Source organism: Rutilus rutilus (genome assembly GCF_951802725.1).
Source record: "Rutilus rutilus genome assembly, chromosome: 15".
Classification (NCBI taxonomy): Eukaryota; Metazoa; Chordata; class Actinopteri; order Cypriniformes; family Leuciscidae; genus Rutilus; species Rutilus rutilus.
In genome coordinates this window covers 24599117-24621439 of record NC_140220.1, presented here as the reverse complement: position 1 = coordinate 24621439, position 22323 = coordinate 24599117, and the positions used below count along the sequence as shown (strand labels likewise).

At 36.0% G+C, this 22323-nt stretch overlaps 1 protein-coding gene across 1 annotated transcript in view; it reads left to right on the top strand.

Annotated features, from left to right (window-relative positions):
* The window catches only part of tns3.2 (tensin 3, tandem duplicate 2), a 47168-nt gene extending 25076 nt beyond the window's left edge, over positions 1 to 22092 (top strand). The window contains exons 14-27 of the mRNA XM_084432512.1: positions 1228 to 1337; positions 1501 to 1630; positions 3688 to 3768; positions 13216 to 13372; positions 13892 to 14250; positions 14336 to 14422; positions 15488 to 15619; positions 17204 to 17299; positions 17973 to 18050; positions 18135 to 18212; positions 18298 to 18466; positions 20513 to 20581; positions 20720 to 20749; positions 20850 to 22092. Coding sequence (XP_084288638.1) covers positions 1228 to 1337; positions 1501 to 1630; positions 3688 to 3768; positions 13216 to 13372; positions 13892 to 14250; positions 14336 to 14422; positions 15488 to 15619; positions 17204 to 17299; positions 17973 to 18050; positions 18135 to 18212; positions 18298 to 18466; positions 20513 to 20581; positions 20720 to 20749; positions 20850 to 20994 — 1721 coding nt within the window. The 3' untranslated portion in view covers positions 20995 to 22092. The remainder of the gene's footprint in view (positions 1 to 1227; positions 1338 to 1500; positions 1631 to 3687; positions 3769 to 13215; positions 13373 to 13891; positions 14251 to 14335; positions 14423 to 15487; positions 15620 to 17203; positions 17300 to 17972; positions 18051 to 18134; positions 18213 to 18297; positions 18467 to 20512; positions 20582 to 20719; positions 20750 to 20849) is intronic.
* The last annotated feature ends 231 nt before the right edge of the window (positions 22093 to 22323 follow it).

Genomic DNA, 22323 nt, shown 5'->3' with positions numbered 1-22323 from the left:
AAGTGTGTCCCCTGCCTTGCATGTGTCTCCTGTCTATTCTTTTAGAAGATCCTTTCAGCAGTATCAGCCCATGTCAGAGCAGCTCTGGCACCTGGAATGGAGTCATTTAGTTGAGTGGTGAATTCATCCTGTTGAACAGAAATCTACAGAGTGTTATTATTACTATAGTATGTCACTAGATATATGCCCTGTGGTGTGTGTGTGTGTTTGAATACACATGTGTAAGGGCTGAGGAATGCTTTTGAAGTGAGTGTCTCCTGACACACAAAACATGTTGTCTTTCCCCATCGCTGAGTCTTGAGGATTTTTAAAGTGATAGTTAACAGAGCCTGTACTGTTGGCCATTTGTAATCAATTATTACCATTACCATCAGACAGTCTGATTTGTTTGCTTCCACCTGAAGCTCAAGATTCACTCTGGATTTCAAACAATTCTAGAGAAGATGATTCATTAGTTTTCTTTTTCATGCATCTTTTTTCATTTGGTGCTGGTATTAAAGTAAAATACAGAAACTAAAAAAGACATTATGAAAACCGGTTTGGTCATACTTTTATGTTATAATACAATTTATGATGGAAATTGTATGAAAATGCTTCTGTTTTGCATATTTGTTTACTGGTCTAGTAAAATTGAACCACCTATACTGTATACAACAGTTTATTTTGAATACTAGAAATCTCATGTATGTATGCATTTACTTGTTTATTTACATTTATTTATTTTATTTTAATATTTATGTAATATTTATTTAATACTTATTTCATGATTTATTTGCTTATTTAATTCATATTTATTTATTTGTTTATTTGTATTTATAAAATTTCCATGTATCTATATTTACTGTTTATTCATTTATTTATTGAGGAATGTATTTTCTTACAGCCCTGACGTAAATGGCTTCTCCTCATGGATCTTATCAAAACAAGCATTGTATAAGAACATTCTATTTTAGGTCATGCTGTATGAAACGCTTGAACTTTGTTTGATGTTGTTAGAAAATTATGAATAAGGGTGATATTTCTGAATGACTGGTCAGTCAAATGTGAACTGCCATTCAGTGAAAATCAGTTGTGAATGCCTACTAAATAACTCATCTCTCTCTCTCTCTCTCTCTCTCTCTCTCTCTCTCTCTCTCTCTCTCTCTCTCTCTCTCTCTCTCTCTCTCTCTCTCTCTCTCTCTCTCTCTCTCTCTCTCTCTCTCTCTCTCTCTCTCTCTCTCTCTATAGGTTGGAGACAGAAACAGCTCAGTGATGTCTCTGAATACTCTGTGCTGCGGAGTGCAGGTGGTAATCAAATCCAGAACATCCAGAGATTCTCCTTTGACACACCACCTCGGGTATAAATACACACATATTTATGTATAGCCTCAAAACTAGTGCAATTGAATTGCTCACCAACCCTGTACAAACTTCTGCCCAGTCAACTAAAATACAAGTTAAACTTGCGTTGAACCCGGAACATTTCTACAACAATGCCTTGTGTGTTTTTGTCTGTTCCAGAGAGGTCTATATCACACTGACGCTGTTGACTTTGGTGACCACCCTCCAGAGGTTGACAGCCCACTGTGGGTGGGGCTTGATCAAGTCCCGCCCACACCGGCATTTCCTGTGACACCCCCCTCTCCATATGGTAAGGCTGACACGGTGTTTAATGTTCGTTATGTGAGTTTGAAATTGTGAGGCATGTGAAGCCTTTCACAGTCTTATAACCCTCTGCTCATGTAATATTTTTTAATGTAGTCTTTTAAAGATATCATGGCACCCTTTTGTGGTCACAATATAGTGTAGTACTAAAGTAATACCTTTTAAAGGGATACTCCACTTTTTTTGGAAATAGGCTCATTTTACAACTCCCCCAGAGTTAAACAGTTGAGTTTTACCGTTTTCGAATCCATTCAGCCGAACTCTGGGTCTGGCGGTACCACTTTTAGCATAGCTTAGCATAGATCATTGAATCGGACAAGACCATTAGCATCTCTCTAAAAAAAAATGACCAAAGAGTTTTGATATTTTTTCCTATTTAAAACTTGACTCTTCTGTAGTTACATCGTGTATTAAGACCGACGGAAAATGTAAAGTTGCGATTTTCTAGGCTGATATGGCTAGGAACTATACTCTCATTCCTGCGTAATAATGAAGAAACTTTGCTGCCGTACCATGAGTGCAGCAGGCGTAATGATATTATGCAGCGCCTGAAAATAGTCCCCACCTCGGTAACTCCCAACGTGACCGGGACTAAGTTTATCTAACCTATTAGACCTATTTTCAGGCGCTGCGTCATATCATTACGCCTGCTGCACTCATGGTACGGCAGCAAAGTTTCTTCATTATTACGCAGGAATGAGAGTATAGTTCCTAGCCATATCAGCCTAGAAAATCGCAACTTTACATTTTCCGTCGGTCTTAATACACGATGTAACTACAGAAGAGTCAAGTTTTAAATAGGAAAAAATATCAAAACTCTTTGGTCATTTTTTTTTAGAGAGATGCTAATGGTCTTGTCCGATTCAATGATCTATGCTAAGCTATGCTAAAAGTGGTACCGCCAGACCCGGAGATCGACTGAATGGATTCGAAAACGGTAAAACTCAACTGTTTAACTCTGGGGGAGTTGTAAAATGAGCCTATTTCCAAAAAAAGTGGAGTATCCCTTTAAGGTAATTTAACAGTATTCTCAGAATTCGTCACCACTTTTGAATAAGAAACAATATCAAGACTATAAAACTCATCAAAACTCCGCGAATCACAACAAGCGTATCAGTGAGAACACTCGTTCAAACAGCGCACACACTCAAACCTGACTGCACATCACATTTTTGACTTTATTGATTCTGCTTTTATTCGTAATGCAATGGACCGGTCAAAGGGGACATAAATTAATCCTTTAAAGAAAAGGGTTATTGGGCTGTTTACAGTGTCATAATACAATAAAAGAGCCTGCACAGCGACAGGAAATAGAAATGAACACAAAAAACCTGCATAGTGCTAACCTTACACAACACTGACAGTGGACTTGCGCTCAGGAGTAGCTCTTTTTTCTTTTCTTTTTTTTTTAGCAGCTGCGGACAAATTCTTTCGACGCACACACAATATTACGTAACACTCTGTGCGCGTATGTTTTAAAAACATACTTTAACATATAAATAACACATTTTAACTAGCCCACTTAAAGTGTTTATTACAAATAAATTACTAAATGCTAAAAATGAATAAATGTTAATGAACAAACATATGCGTTGCAGGGGGTGCTGCAGCACCCCCAGCACCCCCACTTCCCGCGCCCCTGAGGAGCACCATCTAGTTAGATGATCTCAATCTTCTAGCATTTTGTTGAAAAACCAAAAGGTCAGGATGGGTTAATTGGCACTGAGAAATCGATTTCAGCAAATCGATTTCAATATGGAGATAAGTCGGTAGAAGCCAGCCTTAACAACACTGGTAACCTGCTTATGAAGTACTAATGCAAGAGTCTAGAATAAAACCCAGGTTCTTAACAAAATTGAGACCCACTTGGATCGAGTGAAATATGTAGTTGTGTATCATCAACATATAAATGATACAAAATGTTGTATTTATGAAAAATTTAGCCTAATGGACATATATACAATGAAAATAAAATTGGTCCAAGGATAGAACCCTGTGGCACAACACTACTTAATATGCTTAAATGTCACTTTCTCCTCACAGTGAAGAGTGCACATGACTTCATCCCTTCAAGACCTGGTTCTCAAACCAGTAGACACCACATGAGCTCTCCAATATGGCAAGGTAATCAGCTACCATAGTGGCTACATCCTTATGCTAATCCTTTTACTTTAGCACAATTATGTCTGCATCTACATGAGAGGATGAGAATGTGTGCGAATATTGTTTTGTGTATGTCTTTGGTCAATCCATTCAAGGAAATAATTCAACTGTATTTTGCACAAATTTGACCTTTAAAAGCGGTCCCCTGTAGCAAAGTTTGTCGTGCTGCTGTCACAATATCTGTGCTGCTCAAAATAACTCTGCTACAGGAAGTGGCCCTCTGGGTCAGGATGCATACTTCCTGTAAACCTGGCCATTCAGTGCTTTGGGAACTTGGAACTGGGTGCTTAGAATTAACCCCAAATGATACTTTAGTTTTGACGCGAACAGTATGCATACATGTAAACACACAGCCTTTTAAAGTACATTCCATTTCATATTGTGCACAAACACAGACACTCTCGACACGTGCACTAGAAAATTTCATCCTTGTCTATTGTTTGTATTATTTATCTCCAGAAGTTTTGATAAAAATGTTACAGCTATCTCTTAACCCCCTCACACAATACTTTGTTTTTCGCCTATTGTTCTTGCAATCTCCAGTATTTAATTGTTGTTGTTCTGTCTCATCCATTTCTTTTTTCACTATGAAACAACTACCCTTTGTCGAGCAACTAATTAGCACAAAAAAAAATAAAAATTCATGACACATGCTTGAGCCAAGTGTCTGATGGCGAAATGTGAACTCAGTTTTAGACATACCGTAGCATAAATGTAAAAATGAAAGTTTTTTTTTAAATATTTTTTTTAAAAACAAAGATAAATATTAATCATAGTCGAATACATCATCACTTTCGCAAAACCCTAGACTAAGATTCAAATAACACTCATAAAAAAATCATTCCATCAGTCAGTTATGTAACTTTTAATGAGGGAAATACTATTGCCTGATTAAATCTTAATGAGGAGGCACAGGAAAACATGGGAATAAAGATGGATTGCAAGAGCAATGGAGACCGCATTATGCCACATTATATTACAACATACCTCACACATCCAAAAAGACTATTTTATTTGTGGATTTTTGTATCTTGTATGTATCTTTTTATACAATACATTTTACTTTTTACTGTATAAATAACATTGATAGATAGACACATTCTCAGCTAAAGACTGAATTCATAGCATTAAATGTTTTTACAATTAAATAATATATAATCTTTAAGTCAGAGTACCTGTCTAATAGTCCAATTTTGGTCATTACAAGATTCCTTAGTATTTTACATGAAAATAATAAAAACAATAAACAGTGATAATAAAATAAATTAGTTTCATTATACAATGTTCAGCACATCCGGCCTTCAGCAAGTTGGCCCAGAGGACAGAGGATGTTGTATATTTTAATTTCCTGATGTGGGAAGATTTGAAGGTTATGTAACTTCAGTCCATCTATGTTTAAGTGTCTAAATAAACAGGAGAAAATAGAAGCTCTTACAGTCAAACTCTCACTGACAGACAAATGCAAATATTTACACAGACTTTTGAGGGGGAAGGAAAGAAAAAGCACTGCTCCTTTAAATGGATTTATGTGCTACAGTGGCTGAGGTCACATAAGGTACGCTACAGTCTGATAAAGGGGAAACAGGAAAAGTATTTTTTCATAACAACAATCTAAATATGAATTTTCTCCTTAGCAATTGAATTTAGATATAAAGTTAAGGTTAGCTGGGAATTTTGTCTATGATTTAAGAGCTTTTTTTAAGAGTTGTTTGAAAATGTTATATATATATTTATATATATATATATATATATATATATATATATATATATATATATATATATATATATATATATATATCTCTTATGCTCACGAAGGCTGCATTAAAAATACCCCCAAAACAGGATTCCTTTTTTTCAAGATTTGATGAATAGAAAGTTTTTCAATTTTACATTTTTAAAATGTAATGCATTCTTGCAGAAAACGTCTTACTGAACCAAACCTTTGAACAGTGGTGTATAAAAATACGAAAACATCTTTAAACAAAATAAATTCACTTTAGAAACCTCGTACTTGAGAATGTGTCTTGGATCGATGATGATAAAATATTTTTTCCCCCTGTTTTGCATTTCTCTAATTTCTCTAATTAAATGTAAAAAATGATTACAAATTATATAATTTTAGTGACTTATAAAAAGTGAAGAATCTAAAGTATGTGTTTGATTTATTTTAGATCATCACATTTCAAAATCCTAAACATTGTTCTTGTAATATAGATTTTATTCCCCACGTTTTGAAGTACAGACTTAATTTTACTCTCAAATGACTAAGATTCCAGTAGCTTTTGTTCAGTTTGATTTGATCATAAAACCTCATTAAATGCAGTTAGATCGATATTTAAATGAGTGAAATTTTCTGCCAAGTCGGAGCAAAGGAGCAAAGTCATACTACACGCAGTCTTTGTCATGTAAAGATAAGGATGCTTGCATGTTTTTACTCCAAAACAAGCCCAAAATACAGATGAGGAAAATGACTGTTTTGCATAGAAGCAGATGTTGTGCGCTGTAGAACATAAGGGAGTCCATAAAAGGACGTCCTCACCCCTGACCCCAGCGCTGCCGTTTGGTTAGGTGAAACAGACTGTGAGAGTCTGCGGAGAACAATGCTTGAATGGCCTATCAAAGGCAGGAGAGCACTCATGAACTCATATGCTAATGAAACCATGGGGGTCTTTCACTGCCTTTCTGCCTCATGCCAGTTGGAGGCAATCGTCCTCCCTCCCTCCCTCCCTCTTCCTTTCCTTCATCCCTCCCCCTTCCCTCCCTCCTCAAGGCTGGAGTCAGTCAACCAGTCCCGCTGGAAGAATGACGTGAAGTAGTTTTCCATCTGGGGTTTAACAGAATTCCAAAATCTCAATGACTTCATTCAGGCTAGACACAAATGAGTAGAGAGAAGGAGAGAGGAAGGGGACAGAGTTGGACAGAACAGCAACTGTGTGACGTGCAGCCCATGGTCAGTGTTTGTGCCGGGAAGCAGACAGCACGAGAGAGAGAGAGAGAGAGAGAGAGAGATAATGTGAGGTGGAATAAGTGACAAAGCAGGCAACGTTACAGACTGGGGCCATGAAAGAGTGACACTGGGAAACAAAGTAAGCGTGCAGCAGTGGCCGGCAAGTCCAGCTAATCTTCTGTGGATGATTAGCTCTTATGAGGAACACTTCAGCATGACTGCTTCTCTAGGTATGCAGGAAAAGATTTTGTCATTTTGACCCAACTTTTTGACTCGTGTGTGTGTTTGTGCCTGTGTGCATTTGCCTGTGTCTTTGTATGCTAATACCTCAGCCATTTGCTGTATCCATCTCTGGCAGACTTGAATTGTCTTCTTGTCGGCATGAAGTCTATGTGTGAACATCCCCCTCACTATGGAGAAGACTTTCTCTTCTTTTCTCTTCTCTTTCCATCTCTTCCCTTCTCTAATTTTTTATTACATCTTTAGTACACCGAATACTATATCAGTCTTTATAGTAAAAACATGTAAATATCCTCTCTTTTATGGAAATTGTATTTATGACATGAAGAATCAGAGAAAGTGTCTTTATCAAGCAAAACCGATTTCTCGTTTCATCATATATTATTAAATGCAATCAAAAGTGGATGCTTAACAAATGAAATAAATCTGCCAATACCCAGCACCTGGGTAAAAATATAAAAAAATAACCAGCAAAATGACCAAATGAACTTGAATTGATCTTGTTTTGAGGATGTTTAGATATTTTCCCTGGACAACGAGACACAAATACTGATTTAAAAAATTTATATATTTAATGTGTTCACAGTACATGCTTGATTTTGTGCATCAAACTGCTGAGATGGCAAAAAAAAAGGCCAGTGGTTTTCATTTGTGTGTGTGTGTGTGTGTGTGTACGCACGGTTTGTGCACTTTTAGTTTGTTTGTATGTGAATGTTTTCTGTTTCAGCTGGCCCTTGGACACTATGTCTGAAGATCTTAATTAGTTATTTGCATTGCAAAAACTTAACTGATAAAGACAAACACATTTAAAGCCCCAATATTTGTGCTCGGACTAGTTGGTTCTGTCAGTGTTTGGCATTCCTCATGTGCTTTCTCACAAACAGCAGAGCACTACTTTACCAGTGGGGTGTTTTGTGGAAAACATCTTGCTTTCACTCTTTTCTAAAGCTCATTTACACTTGACTTGTCCTGTAATTTACCTCAGATTGGTGATTTAAGCTTTGCCACTTTCTCATCAGGCCTAGGAGATTTATCAAGCAACCGTGGGAGGTACTAAAACAAAAAGAGATGGATGTGGTGCTCTTGTCGTGAGTGGATGTGTGTAGTGGTGAGCACTTTGATGGAGATGGAGTGGAGACAGTGGACACTATTCTTCTCTCTGTCTCTGGACAAAAGACCGTTTTGTGTGGGCCTGTGTCCAAATGAATGTGGACAAGGAAAGAATGTGTTATGTAATCGGGTCAGTTTGAACTGAAATTCGTTTAATTAGAGCTTGAGAATGAAAAGCATGCAACCAAATTATCATAGCAAACATTTTGGTTTGTTTATTACTGTTCTTTTACTATATGACACAATTTGGCAAAGAATAGGAACAAAGGCTTACATAGCAACACTGAATGGAGCAACAAAACATTTCAAATACAGCATAAACCGCAGCATAATCAGTAAACTCTTATGTTACAAAAGTTACAAATGTGATTAAAAAAAAGCAGATGAAAATGGTGAAGAAACTAAAAGAAATGGTGGCCAGTTAAAGTATCTACAATTTGACACCTCCATTACATAATTAAATAAAAAATGTAAAAGACAGGATCTATAATACTTTCCCTTAAATAATTACAAAAATATTTAATATTAATATATAAATATAGCAGTATATAGCAGAAATATTTTAATTTCCTTTCAGTAATGTTATAAAAACAATAAACTTATAAAAATGATTTTCCTTTATTTTATTTTATCTTATAAAATATACAAATAATACAGCATATAATATTAAATACTTTACCTTAATTACAATCTAAAATTATTAAGATAAATAAAAATAGAGTATTAAAACCAATATATTATATAACATTAAACTTTCTTTTATTTATATTATAAAATAATAACAACACTGTAAAAAGTCGTGAGAACAATAAATTGACAACATAATGTTTTTACTCTGCTTTAACTCATCAAAATAAGGTCAATTTTAACTTATTTTTTTATATATATAAAAAAAAGTCAGTTGAATGTAATTTAAGTTGAAATGACTTAAACATCCAAGTTGATTATATAAAGATTTAAGGCAGCAACTTTTTTGTACAGTGAATCTTTAAAAATGAACATTCATATAAATGTCAGAAAACAAAAGATTTATGTCATGTCCAAAGCATATTATTGTCAAATAATGTGATTTATGTTAGAAAGGGACATTTTGGATTCACACAACTAGTTCAGCAGATCTCTGAATGCTTTTCTTGTCAGATCCATTTTGGTTATTTTATTGTGAGTCACAAATGAATGGCTGTTGGTTCAATCCTCCAGCTGTTTGATTGATTGATTGCATGTGTTGAGTGTGTATATTGCCATATTAAGACCACAAATGGACTGAAACCCTCCTTAGCTATTTAAATGTGCTGAATACCTACGCAGTGAAAAAGTGTTATTTTTGGTCTGCGTGTTTTGACGCTGTTGTGCAGAATGTCTAGTGGACGAGTCTTTAATACAGCAAAGAAATCATGTGCATGTGGTCATGAAGGCAAGAAGCCCAGGTGTCACATATAAAGCTCAAATAAGAGCTAAATCTTATTACAGACATATTTAAGACCATGTATCATAGAGCTGAAGTAATGGCTTTGACTGGAAAGTATTTAATTCTCCTGTGTTGGATTCTCTCTCTCTCTCTCTCTTTTTATTTTTCCCCTCCACACATTCTCTATCTAGTTCAGCTTTGCAGCTTTGATCACAACAGCTGGACATTTTTCAACTTGGCTCACTGCGTGTGTGTGCGTGCATTCCTCCTTTGAATGGCGAGTTTGTTAAGTCCGTAAAACTGAAGTCGTCCTTTGTCTCACTGGCATGCGGGAGATTTAATCCTGAAAGAACAGACATACACACAAACACGCTTAGATACACTTTTTATCGCCCTTCTCTTTAATTTGCCAGCCAAATTCCCAACTCCCAACTGTAAGATGCTGATATGACATGCTAATATTGATGAGGCTTATAATTTCAGCATGACTGCATTTAATGTTAAACAGTCTGATGCTTTTTTTTTTTTTTTGGAGATTACATGGAATATTAGTACTTTTCAGTGTTATTTTAGTATCATTGCTGTATCTTTAAAGTTTTTGTAATATTAATATTAGATTTTATTTTTCTGGTTTCGTTTTAATTTTAGTTAAAGTTTTAGTAATTTTGTGGTGTGTTTTTGTCTTTTTTAATATTTTTATAGTTTTGCTTTATTTGATTTTAGTTATTGTAGTACTTCAACTAAAATTAAATTAAAATGAGAAATGTTGCCTTGGCAATTAGCCGAAATAAAATAAGTTTGTTATTTTTATTATTATATATTTTTTTCAGTTAATGTTTGTTCTTTCAAGTAATGAAAATGTTTTGTATCGTCTGAGTTTTAATTAATTTGTCACATTACTAATTAAGTGAACTGCAAAAAAAGCTAAAAATGATTAAAATGGTGAAAGAAATGGTGACCAATTATAGCATATGAAACGCGGCCCTTAAATAATTTAAACAAAATTTTATAATATCAAAAATGCTAAAGCATCTCATATTAAATATTGCCTTAAATAATTACATAATAATTAAATACATTTATTATTTTAATAATTGCATAAAAAATTATAATATTAAAGAAAATATATTAAAATAATACTGCATCTAATAGCCTATTTAACGAGACACTTTCTTTTGAGCAAGAGGCATGTGGGGTCATTTGTGAATTGTTTGGCTCTTTAAAACTGTTTTGTGATGACATGTTGTACCCTCTCCTTTCATCCCAGAGTGCTGAGCTGGTCTCCGAACTTGGGTTTTGAAAGCATGAATAGCTAGAAGCATCTGCACACACATACATTTGTATGTTTTGAGCCTTAAAGTACAAGTGATCTTCTCTATGCAGAACTGTGACGTCTGATGTCTTAAATTCAGTGCTGCTTCATTTTAGACCCTCAGACCTCTTTCTTCTTTCTGGAAGGGTCATCCAGATCATCTTTTCTCTTCTCTTTGAAGGACCAGTGTAGTTCAACAGATCATTGACCTCTTGGCCCACCGGATGGTGCAATCCTCATGTGACCCTGACATCTGTTGATGTCGTCCGCTTTCGGGAGAGTCATGTTGGGATGCCTTTCTGCTTCATTTTAATCAATTTTCTGTACTTTTCATGCGAGTCCAGGCTGGTTTTGTGCTGATCTTGCAGGTGGACCAGTATAGCTATGCTTTTCAATTGGAAAAGTAAACTAGGAGGCTGGTTGAAATGGTTCTTCCAGCTGAAGTTGATTGATAAAGGAAGCCTTGCCGGCTTATTATGAAGCCTGGTGGGACACCAGAAAACCAGCACCCCATCCAGAACACATGTGCTGGTGACCAGTTTTCATCTGGGACAAGCAGACCAGATGAATCTCTGGGAAGCAATTTTGGGATCCCTGCGTCTTGGGAATGAGTTTTTGGGTTTTCGCGGTGGGTCACAGTGTCTATTTTGGGAACGCTTTAGACTCTTCTGCCTCCAGATGTTGTTTGTGTATTTGTTTATGTGTTTATGTATTCTTGGTTACATTTTCAAAGACAGCATCTCCTTGACAACCTGTCATATGATGTGGTTAGGGGTGCGGTCATGGCTGAAGAAGAAGCTATCATGAAGCTTCGGTATATGTTTGATTAGTATATGTCTGTTGAAAGAAAACATTCATGAGGAATCCAACATAAAAGTCTGTAGCTAACGGCATTTTGTGTAATTATGGAATGGATTCTTGCTTGGGACTGTTGGGTAAATTTGCAAAACATAAGCTCTGCTTCTCTGTTGGAGTTACATAAAGTATTACCTCAAGGACCAATAAGCTCTGCCAAAAAATTTTTTTTTTTTTTTTTTTTTCACGATTGTAAGTTTTCCATCTCATGAACTGCTCGTTTTTTCTTAGTTTTTTACCTCATCTTTGAAGATCATTTTATGAGTCTGCAAAATTTGAAGTGGATCAAAACCTCTTGTCTCAGGACAACTTTGATGAACTTTTTTGATCCACTTCAAATGTTGACTACTGTAGATTTGATGAGTTTTCTTGGATCTAGAAATAAAAAAATAAGACCCTCCAATAAGGATTTTTTTCTGCAAGCCCAATTTTACTGGCCCATTCACAAGAGAAGTATTTTTTATAATTTTTTTTAGCAACAGTACATTATAATTTGTATAATGGTTGTAGTTTTGGGGTATTTTTATTTTGATATCTGCTAACAAAAAAAAACATTAATTATATTTCTTTCCAGAAAATGTTAAACTTAAATTTTCAAAAATAGAAATAAAATGAAATTCCATGATAGCTGAAAATTTCATAGTGAAAATACACTTCATTTTCTAACTAATGCTTATAAGACCATCACAAGATGCAATTTTTAATAAAACGGCTGTTATAAGAAAACTTAACTTCTGATTGTTGTGGTTATGATTGAAGTTTTGAACACATACATGCTGAATCTAGTCATTTCTCTGGGAGCAATGGGTATAAAAAAAAATATGAATGCACAGGTATTAATGTTGAGCGTCAATATTACAGATGAAACTACACAAAATGCTCTATTTCATCTGCTTCTTTATAGTCTCTTCATTTTGATTCTGCTAACTGCTTCTTGAAGCTAAATGATCATTATTCTTTTTTCTTCATATTTAATTACAGGTAAGGTCAAAGAGGATTTACCTCAAAATTAATTTGATTATATCCAGCCAGTTTCCAGACAGAGAGGGAGACAAACAGAGAGAAATTCCTCCAGGGTCCCTCCCCTGTGGTTTGTTATGTGCGCAATCTGAAGAATGCGTGTGTATGGGCTTCTGCCAAACCCACAATCCCAGCTCCCATACAATGATCTATCCAATAATACCACTTGATTTATTACCTGGATTTGGCAACTAGTAGCAGGTTGCACAGCGCAGGTCTTCAAATATTTTGTGGGCGTGCAATAAGACATTTCTCATACTGAATGGAATCTTCTAGAAGAAACTGGGTGAAGGTGTGTGTGAGTGTGTGTGTTTCAAGTATACCCTATGTTATGGGGTCAGAAAGATTGCAATACAATGTGATGGTTAGTGTAAGGGGATAGAATATACAGTTTATACAGTATAAAAATTATTATGTCTATGGAGAGTCCCCATAAAACATGAAAACCCTGTGTGTGTCCCTTGGTCTTGGAATTGTGTTCAGGTCTTTAAAAGCATTTTATTTATTTTTTTAAAGAGTCAAGAGGATACGTCGACAGCATGACGCACACATCTATGTCATCCGATGGAGAGCTCTTCCACTCTGATGTCACAGGAAGTCCCGCCTCATGTCAGAGGATGTTTGGATCCATGCACTCTATCTCCACCCCCAGCCCATTGGTCAACACAGACAGGTAATGACTGTCAATCAACAACAGCAACAGTCACAGACACACACACTTGGCCAATCGGTATCAGTCAGAATTGTATTATTGCTACATTTTGTAACAGCCAAATCAAAACTTCTCTTACACAATCAAAGTAAATTCTGGCATTTCTGTTGCATGTGTGGTCACATTATTGTGTGGTCACATTATTGTGTATCTAGTCTATATTTAACAATCAGGGCTTGACATTAAAGGGATGGTTCGGAGTAAAATCAACCTAGGGTCCTTTGCACCATGACCTCGAGCCAAACACGCCTTTTTAAAAGACTACAATTGATAAATGCATATTATATAAAATTCAACCCACCAAAGTGGCTAGTAGAAGTGACTGCGTTACACGCCACCGCTGAAATCCACCCGCATTTGGTGGGTTGGCGGGTGTTAATGTCAAGCCCTGTTAACAATGTATAAACAAGGTCGGGTGTGTTTGTTTATGTACATGATATGTAAGAGATAACCCTGTGCTGTGTTCTCTTCTCCTTGCAGCCCCACTCCAGCTCATTGCTGGTTAGAGGGTGGATCCAGCACCCCCTTGAGTCACTACACACCCCAACCCTCCCCACCCCTCACCCTCTCGGCACCCAACTCCCACAGCTCCCCTCGAGGAGCTCCCCGCAGCCTGACCTCCTCTCTGGATGTGGGAGGACTGGAGAGCAGCCTGCTGGAGGCTGTGGAGGGTCTTGAGGCTCTGGGTCTGGATGTGGCTCTACCTCCACATCTGCCCCTGAAGAGACGTGAGACGGAGGGCTCGGAGACCATGTTGAGTTTCCCGCTCAGCAGGAGTGCTGTCAGCACGTCCTATGCCAGTCACAACACCTCGCCTGCAAGATCTACACCGAGTCCAGGTGAGCAGCGTGCCTGTCTGCAAGCGCACACACACACAGCCAGAATCAGCTTTAAGATATAATGTGGTGATATTCTTATTTGCAGATTTCATGGCCAGTAAACCGGAAAACGTGAAGTTTGTTCAGGATACATCAAAGTTCTGGTACAAGCCGGATATCTCGAGAGACCAAGGTAACAATACTAGATCATCAGTAGGAGTTAGTTGAAGGTAGAAGTCATGTAAAAAATGAGTTGAACAAAATTGAGACTGAGGCATATGCATTACCATTCAAAAATGTATAGTTTAAAGTTTACAGTTTAAATTTAATTGTTTTTAAGTTAAAATGTTCTATTTAAATATATATTATAATATGTAGTTTTAAGATTTTCAGCATCATTACTCCAGTCTTCAGTGTCACATGATCCTTCAAAATCAATCTAATATGCTGATTTGCTGCTCAAGAAACATTTATTACTATTATCAATGTTGAAAACAGTTGTGCTTAATATTTTTCCCCAGGATTTTTTGATAAATAGAAAGTTCAGAAGAACAACATTTATTTGAAATAGAAATTTTTACTGTCACTTTTGATCAATTTAATGCATCCTTGCTGAATAAACCAAAAATTACCAAACAGCCCCAAGCTTTTGAACGATGGTGTAAGTACAGTCGGTTTAATATTGCATACACTCTTAAGGGCATAGATCACTTCTTATGTTGTCTAGAGCTGACCACTGAAAATTTGTAGAAAGATGATTTTCAGTGTTTGTTTGCTGAATGATATGCAAACTGTCCCTCGCAGTCTTGATTTTACTTGTTACTTTTTTTAAAGCAGACTGAAAGTCTGACAGATGTTTTCAGTCATATTAAGCAATGGAAATTCCTTTTTAATCCCTTTTAGTAAATCAACAGTTTCAGATGGTTCATTTATTCAAAAATAAAATAGTAAAACATTCACCAATTCATTCGACTCCTCGCACAGATGTAAACGCCACATTTACTTTTTGCAGCATTATAAATATTATTGATTTTTGACAAAAATATTTCTGACTATTTTTTTTTTTTTTTTAACAATATAATATTTAGTCAAATGCTGCTTATCACAATGCCTTCTGTGAAATAATTGGTGTTTTCTGTTTACTGGAGTTATACACTGCAGAGCCCTGGTTTATAAGCGTTACACCCTCTTTGCTTCTAAGATGACTGAATAATACATCTGTGGGGATTTTTTTGTTTTGTTTGTTTTTTTGCTGTAGCTATTGGCATTCTCAAGGATAAAGAGCCGGGCTCCTTCATCATCAGAGACAGTCACTCGTTCAGAGGAGCTTACGGATTGGCCATGAAGGTGGCCACGCCCCCACCCTCCGTTCTACAGCAAAGCAAGAAAAGTAAGAGAATGCTGCACATTTCTTTTTATGACGACTTCAGCTGAACGATGACGCAATTGACTGGGCAAACGCACAACCTGCCCATAAACTATAAAAAACATATTTTATGTACCTTAACAAGTCCTTGGTGTGGAAAATATTCTCTTTTCTCTTATTCTCTTTTTTTTGTGTATGGAATATTGCAGTATTTATTATAACTGATTTATCCTGCACATCACAATTTTTTTTTTTTATTCATGTGCCCACGTAAATCAAACTAACTTCCCTTCCCACTTGCAATGACATTTCTTTGACGATGTGTTTTTCGGGCAGGAGAACTAGCAAACCACAACCATGCAATGAACCAGTCTATTGACTAAATCAAGTCCCGCCCTACATTTTTTTTCTTGTTTGAGAAACTGTTTCATGCTGATATATGTGACAATAGGGAAGAAGAGCCAGTCGCAACTTCTGTTTCATGCTAACTTTACGCACTTAATCTGTGTAAAACAGGTAAATGTGAACTGTCCTTAGATTCTCAGGCTCTGTTTACAACTGGTATTAAGATGCGTTTTGGTCGATCGGATCACAAGTGGACGACGCTAAGTACAGGTGTAAACGGGGTCTAAAACGTTTTGAGCTTGTCCACTTTCGACCACTTCCAGAGCTAGTCGAAAACGCATAAAGCACAATGTTCTCTCACCATTTACCATAGACCCTCCCCTTGAAGAAATCAGGACAGAAGTGGTCGAAAGTGGACAAGAGTGACGAATTAAAACACCAGGTGTAAACAGGAATGTGTCTCCATCGTCTACTTGTGATCTAATCGACCAAAACGCATCTTAATACCAGGTTTAAACGGCCTGAATGTACACGGCAACTCCTTGAATGAACTGCAGTGAAATATTTGATAGACTTTAAGACCCTGAAGAGCTGGACGTCCCAACACTATTGTGTGAGGAACAGCTGAATGAGTGTGAACACAGCTGGAGCGTTCACATCCAGAGCCCCTCCGTAAACATGGTGTGTCTCTCAATCAGAGGAAGGAAGGGGGAGACACACACACACACACACACACACACACTGTCCGTCTCCATCTGATTATCATACTTCTAGGTGTCTCTGTAAGAGGGGGTTTCATACAGTATTATTATGCTTTTTTTTATTGTTTTTTGTATCATGAGAAATTGCATTTTGAGATAAGAGTTTATTGTACCAAACAAACAAACGCTGATTTCTCAATGTCTGTCTATCCTCAACATCAGTTGCGCTTGTTCGGTGTTCAGAAACTTGGCCTGCCCAGTCAGAATGAGGTATTAAGGAGGAAGTAGGATACGTACTGTTGTTGCTAAACTCCTGATTAGAGTAAAATGCAGGAAAGTCTGTCCTGTTTCTGCTCCCCTGTAGATCCTTCTGAAGGATCTCAAAATTAGAAACAAGCAGCTGAAATGCTCTTTATAACAAGATCCCTGATCATTTCAGAGCTAATTTCTCAGTTTGTACGACACATTTCAGTGCATTTCCCATTGCTACTACGTACATGTAATTGCTTTGAGAATTAAAAATAATTTTAAATATGGCATCATTTCCTGTCTCTTTGCACAGTGGGGGATCTGTCCAATGAGCTTGTGCGGCATTTCCTGATCGAGTGCACACCGAAAGGTGTGAGGTTAAAAGGCTGCCCCAACGAACCCTATTTTGGTAAGTATCTGTTGATGTCATTGTCTGCATGAATGTTAATAAGGACTTGAGTGCTGCTATTTAAAGCCTTATCATTTGCATGGTCAAGATCTCCCTCTAGTGGCCGTAATCAGCAGCGTCATGCAACTATTTGTTTCCATTTTCTTTTCACTCATTTGGCGTCAGTAGGTTTTTCATTTTGAAAGAAATTAATACTTCTGTTCAGTAGAATGATCAAAAGTGACATTAATAATAAATAAATAAATCTCTTTCAAATAAATGCTGCTCTTTTGAACTTTCTAATCTTTAAAAAACATTCTCCAAAAATATATCACACTTTCCACAAAAATATTGAACCGCACAACTGATTTCAACATTTATGATAATAAGAAGTGTCTTGAGCAGCAAATCAGCATATTAGAATGATTTCTGAAGGGTCATGTGACGCTGAACACTGGAGTAATGATGTTGAAAATTCAGCTTTGCATCACAGGAATAAATTGCATTTTAAAATATATTCAAATAGAAAACAGTTGTTTTAGACTCTAAAACGTGGTTTGACTTCTAAAAGCATTTTGAAAACATTTGACTTTTAAATAAGCAAAATTGCAACAACCGTGCATTGTTGTTGTATGAAAAATATGATGGTAAAACATTTAGCTAAACTAATTATAAATGTTTCCTGTATGTACAGGAAGTCTCACAGCTTTGGTGTGTCAACATTCAATCACACCCTTGGCTTTACCCTGCAGACTTATCATCCCAAGCAGAGGTAAGTAAAGTTATTAGTGTGTGTCTGCATGTGTTTTTTTCCTAGTGTTTCTGTACTAACTGGATAGGCACATATTTCTTTTAGACCCTGTAGAAGAGTTGAATGAATCTCCAGCACAAACATCTACAAACTCTGCAGCAGAGCTACTTAAACAGGGAGCAGGTAACTGAATATTTGTGTGCGTGTTGCATTTGATCACTGTATAGGAAATGTGTTTCATGTGCTAATGTGTATGTGTGTTGTTCAGCGTGTAACGTGTGGTTCCTGGGCAGTGTGGAGCTGGAGTCTCTGACAGGAGTTCAGGGTGTTCAGAAGGCCACCACTGTGATTTTCAGTATGGATCCACCAACCACATCCACTGTTGTTCACTTTAAAGTGTCTGCACAGGGAATCACCCTCACAGACAACCAGAGGAAGTGAGTCTCTCTCTCCTTATGTTTCTGTTTCTTAATTCATATTTCATGGTCAGGTGGGGTTTTAGTGATAATGTAATGCCATAATTTAGATCAAATGAAATGGCACATTTAGTGACATTTCCACTTCGACATTATTCAGAGATGATTGCTGTTTTGAAAACGAATCTCGGTAATGCTGTGTGAAATGTTTTGTCCCATGTCTCATAATCAGCTGTTGTTTTGTGTATAATTTGTTTTTGTAATTTTTATAATGTTTTTTTTTTTTTTTTAAGACTCTAATGCTCACCAAGGCTGCAATTATTTGATCAAAAATACAGTAAAACAGCAATATTGTTGAATATCACAATTTAAAAAATAACCGTTTTAATATACTTTAAAATGTAATTTATTCCTGTGATATCAAAGCTGAATTTTCAGCATCATTACTCCAGTCTTCAGTGTAGCTGAACATGATTTGCTGCTCAAGAGACATTTCTTATTATTATCAATGTTGAAAACAGTTGTGCTGTTTAATATTTTTGTGGAATCTATACTTTTTTCAGGATTGTTTTATGAGTGTTCATAGAAAGTTCATAAGAAGTGTGTGTGTGTGTGTGTGTGTGTGTGTGTGTGTGTGTGTGTGTGTGTGTGTGTGTGTGTGTGTGTGTGTGTGTGTGTGTGTATATATATGTTTATGTATAACTTTACCATTCAGAAGTTCTAAAATAGTTTTGAAAGAAATCGTTACTTTTATTCATCAGGGATATTTAAATGAATCAAAAGTGACAGTAAAGACATTTATAATATTACAAACTATTTATATTTCAAATAAATGCTGCTGTTCTTTTGAACTTTGATAATAGGTATAAATATACAGTACCAGTCAAAAGTTTGGAAACATTACTATTTTTAATGTTTTTGAAAGAAGTCTCTTATGCTCATCAAGCCTGCAGTTAAAAAAAAAAAAAAAACAGTAATATTATGAAATATTATTACAATTTAAAATAATGGTTCTCTTTTTTTAATATACTTTAAAATGTAATTTATTTTTGTGATGCAAAGCTGAATTTTCATCAGCAAGTACTCCAGTCTTTGGTGTCTTATGATCCTTCAGAAATCATTCTAATATGCTGATTTATGATCAATGTTGGAAACAGTTGTGCTGCTTAATATTTTTTTTATAACCTGAGATACTTTTTTCAGGATTATTTGATGAATAAAAAGTTAAAAAGAACTGTATTTATTTAGAAGAGAAATCTTTTGTAACAATATACACTACCGTTCAAAAGTTTGGGAACAATAACAATTTTTTTTAAAGAAATTAGTACTTTAATTCAACAAGGATGCGTTAAATTGATAAAAGGTGATGGTAACGATTTATATTGTTAGAAATGTTTTTATTTTGAATAAATGCTGTTTTTATGAATAAATGCTGTTAATTTTTACTCATCAATGAATCCTGAAAAATGTATGCCAAAAAAATATATTAAACAGCACAACTGTTTCCATCATTGATAATAACTGAGTATCAAATCATCATATTAGAATGATTTCTGAAGGATCATAAGACACCAAAGACTGGAGTACTTGCTGATGAAAATTCAGCTTTGCATCACAAAAATAAATTACATTTTAAAATATATTAAAAAAGAGAACCATTATTTTAAATTGTAATAATATTTCATAATATTACGTTTTTTTTTTTTTAACTGCAGGCTTGATGAGCATAAGAGACTTCTTTCAAAAACATTAAAAATAGTAATGTTTCCAAACTTTTGACTGGTACTGTAGGTGTGTGTGTGTGTGTGTGTGTGTGTGTGTGTGTGTGTGTGTGTGTGTATATATATATATATAGGTATGGTGCATGTTACCTATCACATCCCCTTTAGGGATAATTTATGGGTAGGGTTAGGTTTAGAGTAGGGATAGGGATAGGGTTAGGACTACATTTTCGGAACAAAACATGTTGGTCCTGGAACATCCTACTTGGCAAAATCACGGTGACCAATGACCATGCATGTATATACATATATACAATTGAGTTTTTAAATTACTTTGTGTTTCCAGATTGTTCTTCAGGAGACACTATGCTGTCAACACAGTGATATTCTGTGCCCTGGATCCTCAGGACAGGAAGTATGTAACACATACACACACACACACACGTTGGGCTTCCCTGTTTTATGGGGACTTTCCACAGATATAATGATTTTTATTCTGTACAAACTGCATATTCTACGGGATGTTCTGACATCTCTACTGATCTGTTCACAGATGGACACGAGACGGCTGCACAGCTGCAAAGTGAGTCCCAATCTCAGTTTTGAAGTAGTGCTAGTTGTGTATTTGAGTAAGCGTGCTCCTTGGACATTTATTCATTGTTGTGCGTGTGTGTGTGTAACAGGATCTTTGGCTTTATTGCGAGGAAAAGCGGAAGCAGCACAGAGAATGTGTGTCACCTGTTCGCCGAACACGACCCCGAGCAGCCCGCCAGCGCCATTGTCAACTTTGTCTCCAAGGTGATGATAGGCTCTCAGAAGACCAAATAGAAAAAACACACAGATTCTGGCGGATGGAACTGAGTCACATCCACACTGAGAACATCCTCGACTTCAAATGTAGAAGACCAAAACATATTCAGTTTCGCTACAGTTATGTGATCAGTTTCGCTTGATGATGGTGTTGAGAGAAGATGAAACATCAGTATTGTAATGGATGAAACTTCTCCCTGTTATTTGGACAAAATGGTGCATCGCTAAACTTCATGGGGACCAGGAACAAATTTATAGGTGGACCTTAATGGCCGACCCTTTTCACAAATCCCAGGACAACATCCCTGATGACCTTTCTGAGAATGATTTCCGCAGGACGTCTTTGATATCCATGCAGTACTGTTGCATCACGTGACACGTCCAGTAGGGGGCGCCACACTTCTTTAGCTCACTCGCACTGCCATAAACAGTCTCTACTCAAAGAAGGCCTAAGGGGGAAATGACTTAACATTTGTTGTTGTTTTATTATTATTATTATTATTATTATTATTTTAGCTGCCTAGAAAACTTTTTTGCAGTTTCGTTTGCAGTATTTTGGAGGTCCCTGGTTTCTTTTGTAAATAATAATGATGGAGGTGTAACTAAATTCATTTGTGTCTGGGCACATACGTACATCAACAAGATGCAGACCAAAGAACATTTTGCATATCAATTTACAAAACCTCAATGTTTTCGATTTTATAAATATATGTGTGTATATCAAATACCACTTTAATGTTTTTATAGCTCAAAATATCCAGTACATTGTTGTTTATCAGTGTTTTTGTTTATAAGTGCGGAGCTAACATTTTCAGTCAATGACAAGTGGTTTCCTTAAAAAGCATGTTGGCTTAACTTTGTTTATATATTTGGAAATATTTATCATATAACTCATATTCTGTGTATATTCATCTCTTACTCATCTATGCGGCATGATTGTTAAAACGTCTTATTTGATAAATCACCGTATTCGAGGTAAGCAACATGACATTACTCATGTAAACTCAGTACTTCTGACATATTATTTTATACTGAACAAGTGTGTAAATGCTTGATCAAAGAGGATTCTGGGCTAAAAGTTTCACTTGGAATAAATCTGAATCAGACATAAATATTACAAAAACTTCTGTACTTTTCTTGCACTGTCTAACTCTTTGGTTTTATGGACTCTACACATGCACAGAATACAATATAGATATTGTATGGTACTAAATTGAGACAGTGTTTGTCATGAAAGGACATCTATCATGAGTTCTGTCGACATGCTAGTTCGTTCACTTGCAGGTTAAAGCCACAAACATACACAAACATGCTAATGCTAGTTACTCAGACTTATTTTCTTATCTT